The 7,618-nt window shown below is 54.5% G+C and overlaps 1 protein-coding gene across 2 annotated transcripts; it reads right to left on the bottom strand.

Annotated features, from left to right (window-relative positions):
• Positions 1 to 292: 292 nt before the first annotated feature.
• OTX2 (orthodenticle homeobox 2) lies at positions 293 to 2,663 on the bottom strand (the record flags this gene model as incomplete). Of its 2 annotated transcripts, none has more annotated exons than XM_079537229.1 (3): positions 293 to 913; positions 2,042 to 2,214; positions 2,567 to 2,663. In XM_079537229.1, the coding sequence occupies 3 exons, from the start codon at positions 2,661 to 2,663 to the stop codon at positions 293 to 295; spliced, it is 891 nt and encodes a 296-aa protein (XP_079393355.1). The 2 variants fall into 2 exon arrangements, with proteins under 2 accessions (XP_079393355.1, XP_079393356.1); XM_079537230.1 differs by having other exon boundaries at positions 2,042 to 2,193.
• Positions 2,664 to 7,618: the final 4,955 nt, after the last annotated feature.

Below are 7,618 nucleotides of genomic sequence, written 5' to 3'. Positions count from 1 at the left end.
CTCACTAGATGATCTGTCCGTTTAAGGCCTTCCTCCTCCGTTTTCCTCTTTGTCGTTCCTTTTCCAGAGCGTCTGAGCAGGAGATGAGTCTGAACGTGGTCACACCAACACTGTCCCTCTTTTGTCGCCGTTGTCGTCGTCGTCGGATTTATGTTCGTTTGTTTGTCCGTTTGTCCGTTTAGTTATTTTCTCTTTAATTTAACCAAGACCTGACTAAAGCTGGAGCGTTCGGCCCAGCGTGTTTTGTTCTCGTCACGATTTCTCTTATTATCACAAAGGTTCCCGCGGGCCTTCACAAAACCTGGAACTTCCATGAGGATGTCTGGTCTTTATAATCCAAGCAGTCAGCATTGAAGTTTAACTTCCAGGAGGCGGTTTGGTCTTTATAATCCAAGCAATCGGTGGTCGAGTTAAAGCCCAAACTGGAGGCTCCATAGCCCTGGGTGGAGAGGGAGGCTGGAGACTGGTTGAGGTGGCTGGTGACCGCGTTGGCACCCATGGGACTCAGGGTGGCCCCCGGTCCGGGGAGCTGGTGGTGCATGGGGGTCAAATAAGATCCACAGTCCATCCCTCCGAAATAGGAGGTCGAGCCGGCGTATCCTTGGCTGTAACCCGATGCCTGGGTGTAGGTCATGGGGTAGGACCTCTGCATGCAGGAGGAAGAGGTGGACAGGGGATCGGAGAGAGGGGAGATGGACGCCGGGCTCCAGATGGACACGGGGGCACTGCTGCTGGAAATGGTGGGGACCGAGGTGCTGGAGGGGGGTGTGAACTGCCCGCTGGTCCCGCTCTCCGAGCTCACTTCCCGGGCCGGAGAGTTCTTCTTTTTGGCCGGCCTCACCTTGTTCTGGCCCCCATTCTGCTGCTGTTGCTGTTGCTGCCGGCACTTGGCCCGGCGGTTTTTGAACCACACCTGGGAACCGGGACAGAGGGAAGGAGGGAGGGATGGAGACAAGCCTAGCATTAGGGACACACAGGCACCCCGAGGGGCTGAGAGCAAGCGGTGGGAGCTGCGGAGGCTGCTGCAGGGAAAGGCTCCCCTTCACCGAGATCATTAGCAATAATAACAAGTAGAAATGGGCAAATCAAAAGGCTTAATAAGGCCACTTTTGGGGGAGAAGGGCAGGGGGAGCACTCCCTATTTGCTGTTTGCCAGCCAGGGATCCCCAGGAATCACTTTTTAAGGCCTCTTGAAGTCAAGCCCTTAATTAGAAACAACAGAGCATCAGAAAGGGTGGAAACAATTAGGAAAATAGAGGCAGAGCTTGGGGGCCAGGTAAAGATTTACCTCCTAAACAGCCTCTCAGATCCCAGCCAGGGTCAGCGCCCGAACCTATCTCCACCTCTTCCAGAAGGGTACCATGGGGGAAAAGGTTGGGCATAAGGGGGGACACAGCACCATGTGGCTGTGGAGAGGTGAGCAGGACAGATGGGGTTGGAGGCTGCAAGGGTTGTCCTGGATCTCATGACCGTGCTCCTGCCCTACCAGCAGCACTCCGGGATGTTCTGTGGATTGGGAACCCACAGGCTGCTGGTGGGCATCTTGCAGCAGCAAGTGGTAGGCAGCCTGGTTCCAGCAGAGGGTCCCAAGGCCTCCTCTCTGCTATCAAAGCCTCTCTGGAGGCAGAGAAAGCCCCCACCCTCGGGGATCCAAGGATGCAGGGGTCCCTGGGGAAGCAGGGATACTTTGCATGGGGCTTCGAGCACCTGCGAGACTGAGATTTGTCCATTGGAGAGTGCAGATACTGGTAGAGACCTAAGGAGCCCAGGGTGGGAAGCGGAGGGCTCAAAAGAGTGTTCAAGAGCTGCACCAAGCCCCAAAGCTCTGGGAGAAAGAGGCAGCATCCTACAGCTCAGGCTGGGGGCAAGCAGCCGTTCCATCTGTCCCTGCACCATCACCCCTCCCTGAGCACGCTTCGCCCCATAGCCGTTCGATCACCCTTTAGGTTTGGTGTCATCCCCTAAAACACCTCTTGTTACAGCAAGCTGGAGGCAGAGGATACAAGCGGGGCTCCCTACCCGTTTTCTTCCCCGTTCCTACCTGCACTCTGGACTCAGGCAGGTTGATTTTCAAGGCCACCTCCTCCCTCATGAAGATGTCGGGGTAGCGGGTCTTGGCGAACAGGGCCTCCAGCACGTCCAGCTGTGCCCGGGTGAAGGTGGTGCGCTCCCGCCTCTGCTTTCGGGGGGTGGCTGCGAAGGGAGCCAGAAGCCCTGGCTGTCATTCGGCGGTGCTCGGAGCCCTGTGAACCCCCCGGACCCCTCCCCAGAGGGGCATCCTGTTCCCGCTGACTCTCCTAGGGGATCCGCTGCCCGTTCCCAGGTGCCTTATTTTGCAGCGTTGCTTCTTCCTCCCCATCCCTCCCGGCTGGGGTTGGAGCATCTGTTCTCTTTTTGCTGACTTTTCCCCCGGGAAAAGAGGAGAGGGAAGGGAAAAAGGAGAACCGCAAACCCCCGGCCACTCCAATCTCAGGACACTGTGTGCCTTTGGGGCTTCTCCTCTTGGGAAATCCACGTGGCAGAGGGGAAAAGGGAGACCGGCGAGAGGGAGAAAAAGGTGCCTTACCGGGATAACCGACGGACGGATGCAACAAATCCATGCCCGAGGTGGTGAGACTCAGGCCATTGACTGCGTAAGGTGGTTGCTTAAGATAAGACATCATGCTAAAGTTGGAGCGGGGAGGAGAGTTGGCCGAAATCCGGGCGAGGGGGGTCCGCCCGAGCGCCCTGCCTGCCCCGGGCGGTGCTGGGGGTGCCGTCGGGCGGAGGGGGGGGCCGCCAGGTGCCTGCGGAGCGAGAGGAGGGGGTCAGGGAGCTCGCTGCCCCCCCTGCCTTTATTCCCGCTGCTCTTAACCCGGACCGCAGCCGGATTTGGGAGCTGGGAGAGACTGAGCAGATCAACGCATCCCTCCCAAAAAAGGCAGGGAGGGGAGGAGAGGGGGGGTGGGGGTGGGGGGGGGGGGGTACGTCCCATCCAGTAATTACTGCCCGAACAAAACCCCCCCATGCCTTCAACTGCCCGCATTGTACGGCCGCCCGGGGCATTTGCATAGGATTCCCGGCCGGGCACCAGCTAATTGTCTCAAGCAAAACTTGATTGGGGCCATTCGCAGACACAAAGAACCCCTCGGCTAAATAAATAATGCAGATAACAAAGCCCAAGGGTGAGAAACAAAGAAACAATTCAAGAAACCTATCTCTCCCCCAGTCTCTTGCAAGGACTTTAATTATCCCAGGTTTGGGTACATTCAGACCTCCCCCCCCTCCGCCCTTCCCCCCGACGTTGCTGCATTTCAGAGCTCAAATGCCCGCTCGGGGAAGAGACAAACTTTTCTGCTCTACCACCAGTAGTAATTTCCACCGGCCATTTGCACCTAATTAGTACTGCGGGTAATTAGATTTGGAGGCGAGTAACAGATTTATTAGGCTTTCAAGAAACTCTTGATGACGGAGCAGGAGCAAAACAAACACCGCGCGTTGCGCGGGGACGGGGGAACCAAACGCCGAGAAATGGCCGTGCCCGGCGCTCCTGAAAGTGTTAAATCTCCAACCCCTGGGGGGGAAACAAAAAGTGCCTTTTTACCCCCTTGTTTTTTAATACATTTTTCGGCCAAATCTCGCCCTTCTCCCTGCGCCGTCGGAAAATAATAATAATAAATAAACAGGAGCGCAACTTTCTTCCCCAGACAGCCTAAAACTCAATGGTTCGGCCATCGAATACCTCTGAGGCTCTGCTCCAGCCCCCCCCCCCCCCCCCCCCAACCCCCGACCCCTCTCTATGCCTCCGGTGCAGCGGTGCTGCTTCCAAATGCGCGGAGCGGCTCCGCGTTCGCGCACCCTGCGCGGCTCTGCCCTGCTTTCACCGCACTGCCCTGGGGAGGGTGAAGCTTCCCCGAGGGGGGGGCAGGGGGTGGAAGCCGCTCCAAGGGGGTGCGTTATGCAGAGAGAGAGCAACATTAATGTGGGTGCACGCTTGCGAACGAGCCAACGAGCAACAACAATAACAAACAGAAAGCACGGCCCTAAAAATAGTAATAATAATAATAATAAAAATAAAAAGATGGATCATAGTAATTAATAATTAATTCGTGAAAAATAAAAGCGTTCCGTACCCGTGAACTCGGGAGCCCCGCGGAGCCCCCGCGGCCGCGCAACGCCTCAACCCGCGGAGCAACGGCTCCGCTCCGCAATCTGTCACCTTTCCCCCTCCTCCCCCCGCGCTCCTACCAGTTGCTCTGCCCTCGCTCAATAATAATTACCCCGTCCGAGAATTAATTATAATAAATGTTTTCTTGATAAACTAACGAGATAATCCGGGCGGCACACGCTCCCTAATTACGGGCCGCCGGCCCCGGCCCCGCTGATGGATGAACGGAGCGACCGTGAGCGCACATTGCGCCCGGGGCGCCGCGGGGGTCGGGGGGGAAGCTCCGGTGATTGGGGCACAGTGCTGAGGGACGAAGGGGAATCGAGGCTGGGGTCGGCGAGGAAAAACTCCGCTCGCACCCTGCCCGCATTACTTCCATGGCTTTGACTATTATTATTATTTTCTTTCTTTCTTTCTTTTTTTTTATTTTTCTGAAACGGAGGGGTGTTGATATCCTCCAACTATAAATATATCCGCACCGGCTGTACGTCCCCTCCCGGCTCTGCCGCGCTGTTTCCGCGCTCCGTTGAGGCTCCGGAGAACGAAAGGGGCGGTCGGGAGCGACCTCACCTCGGGGCCGTCGTCCCATCTCTGCCTCCACGATCGCATTTTTATAAACGCATCGTTAATTGAGTTGTTTTTTCTTTTCTTTCTTTTTCTTTCCTTTTATTTTCTTTATTTTCTCTTTTTCTCCTTTTTCCCCCTTTTCTTTCTTCTTTCTCTCTTTCTCTCTTTCTCTCTTTCTCTCTTTCTTTCTCTCTTTTTCTCTTTCTTTCTTTCTTTCTTTCTTTCTTTCTTTCTTTCTTTCTTTCTTTCTTTCTTTCTTTCTTTCTTTCTTTCTTTCTTTCTTTCTTTCTTTCTCTCTTTCTCTCTTTCTCTCTTTCTCTCTTTCTCTCTCTTTTTCTCTTTCTTTCTCTCTTTCTCTTTCTCTCTTTCTTTCTCCTTCCCTCCTTCCTTCTTCCTCTCCTTCTCTTTTTCTTTCTCTCTTTTCTCTCTCTCTCTCTCTCTCTTTCCTTTTTCTTCTAACGAAACGGATAACAAATCCCAACTTCTCACAGCACCCGAACCGCAAACCGATCTCAGCCCCACGGAGGAGTTCCTCCCTAATGCAACTTGTGCTCCTTCACAAGGACTTTCCCGACTTTCTCTTTGTCAGCGCGGTGCCATTCGGGTCACGGAGCCTTTGGGAAGCGCTTTCCCGCGGCCAAATAATAATAATAATAATTAAAATAAATTAAGCGGGGAGATACAAAACAGCCCCGGCAGCTCCCGGACCGGGATGCTGTTCACTCCATCCGTTTTGCCCGCATCGGGCTTTGTAACCCCAAAGCCCCGAGGATGCCAAACCCAGCTGCTCCCAGCGCGGCTCCGCGGGTGCTCAGTGCACCGCAGCGCAATTACTTTGCGGAGTCTCCGCAGCTCGACGAGCAGAGTTTCCAGTCGGGAAACAAAAAAACAAAGAAAAACAAAAAAGGGGGAAAAAAAAAAAAAAAGAAAAGAAAAAAAAAAAAAAGAGAGAGAAAGAAAAAAAAAAGAAAGAAAAAAAAAAAAAAAGAAAAAAAAAATAGATATATCCCCGATTCTTTCTCATTTTCCAGGTCCATCTCGGGGCCGGGGAAGAATGAAAGGCCAAAGGATCAGGAGGGGGGGGGAGAATAATGCGAGGCGAAGAAACGCGCAGCGAGCTCACGGCGGAGAGAGGGGCTTAGGGGCGAGCCGTGGGAATCGCCTGGCCCCGTCCTCCGCTTTGGGGAATGTTCCCTTTGGGGAATGTTTCAGCCTTCGGGGCAGCCTGACTCCGCTCGGCCCGGCCCGGCCCGGCCTCCCCATGGCAGTGCGCGTTATCCCCGGCGCAGTGCGGGGGGCACCGGCGCATCCCAGTATCCCGCTCCCTTCTCTCGTGCCCTCAGCTCCAGGCATAAAAGCACTTAAAACCAAAATAAATAATAATAAAATAAGCGTAATAATTTACGATCACCACCCTCCTCCTCTCCCATCGTCGTTGTGTTTAAGAGCGGTGCCCCAAACGCGGTGCCTCACTTACCTGCGGGGCCGCGGGCAGGGCTGGGGGGCGCGGGGGGCTGAGCCGACGGTCGGGTCCTCTCCAAATTCAGGGCTGGGGTTGAGCTGAGAGAGAAAAAGCACAAAGCGGGAGGTTAGGGAGCGCGCCGCATGCACATGCCCACGCCACTGAGGTGGAGGGGAGGGGTGGGGTGGGGGGAGAAAGGGGGAGAGGAGAGAGGGGGAAAAAAAAAATGTTTGAAAAAGAAGAAATAGGGGGGAATAAAAAGAAAGGGGGGGGGGGTGGGGGGCGGTGCGGGAGAGGGATGCGGGGATGCTCGGGGGCTGCGCTCGGTACGTACAGAGCTGGCGGTGCCGGAGTTGGTCGAGTGATTTTATTTTTAATAATAGTGGCAGGGTGCGTTGGAGCTGAGGTCTCTACCTCTCTCGGGGAGCTTTGCTGAGAAAGCGCCTCTCTGGCAACTTTTTGACGCAAACTCTCCAACCAATGGCAGGGAGAGAGTGATTGACACATCTAAGCCAGGGGGAAAATAATAAAAACACACAACAGGGGGAGGAAAAAACAGGGCCGCTGCTGGACCGGGGGGACAATCAAGAGAGAAATAACAGCCGCCGAAATGACATGAGAATGTCCATTAAAAGGAGATGCTCGGTTTAAAAATACACATTATGGACCGCAACGTGTGAAGTCATTGTACAAATGAATGTGATGGACTTTAAGCAGAGAGTGCATTGCCCGGGGTAGGAAGGAAAGAGGGGACCGTAGAAAGCTTATGATGGGGAGGGAGGTGGGGAGGGGGGATGATAATAGAAACAACAAAAGATATTAAAATATGGAAGTAAACATTTTGGGGGGGGGGGGGGTTGTGGACTCGTGGTAAAGCAGAGCCTTTGGCTGAGTAATGCAGGGTTAGGGGAGAGCAAAGCTGAGGGGAGATCCTACCTCTCAGGGTAATGAGAGGGGTATTGGGGTGTCCCAGCACCGGAATACCCCAAAATAGGGGGGACTCAGCACCCCCTGAGCAGAGCTGAAAGGGGCTGGGGGGGGACGGGAGAAGGGGAGCCGGTCAGTCCTGGGGGTCACAGACGTGTGTGTGAATGTGTGTAGGTGTGATATAAACATATGTGTGCGTGCATATAAATGTAAACAGACATCAAATAAATATGAGTGCGCAAAAATACGCACGTAAAAATACACGAATACACGGGATACATCTGAGATACAGCTCTGGATGGAGCCGCAGAACGAGATTCGCTCTGCGCCGCATTTTCAAAGCGGGACGCGTCAGTATTTTAAAAGAAATAAACTCAGCGCAGCGATCGGGTGGTGGGAGGAGGGCCGGGCTCTGCGCAGCTCCCAGCTCGGGCAGATGGAGCAAAAAGATCGCGGAGCTGTGCGGAGCGGCAGAGCTCGGGGAGGGAGCGGAGCGCTCAGCCCCGCTCTGCGCG

This window comes from Tetrao urogallus (assembly GCF_951394365.1).
Source record: "Tetrao urogallus genome assembly, chromosome: 6".
NCBI lineage: Eukaryota > Metazoa > Chordata > Aves > Galliformes > Phasianidae > Tetrao > Tetrao urogallus.
The sequence above is the reverse complement of the archived record's forward strand: the minus strand, read 5'-3'. Positions and strand labels throughout refer to the sequence as shown.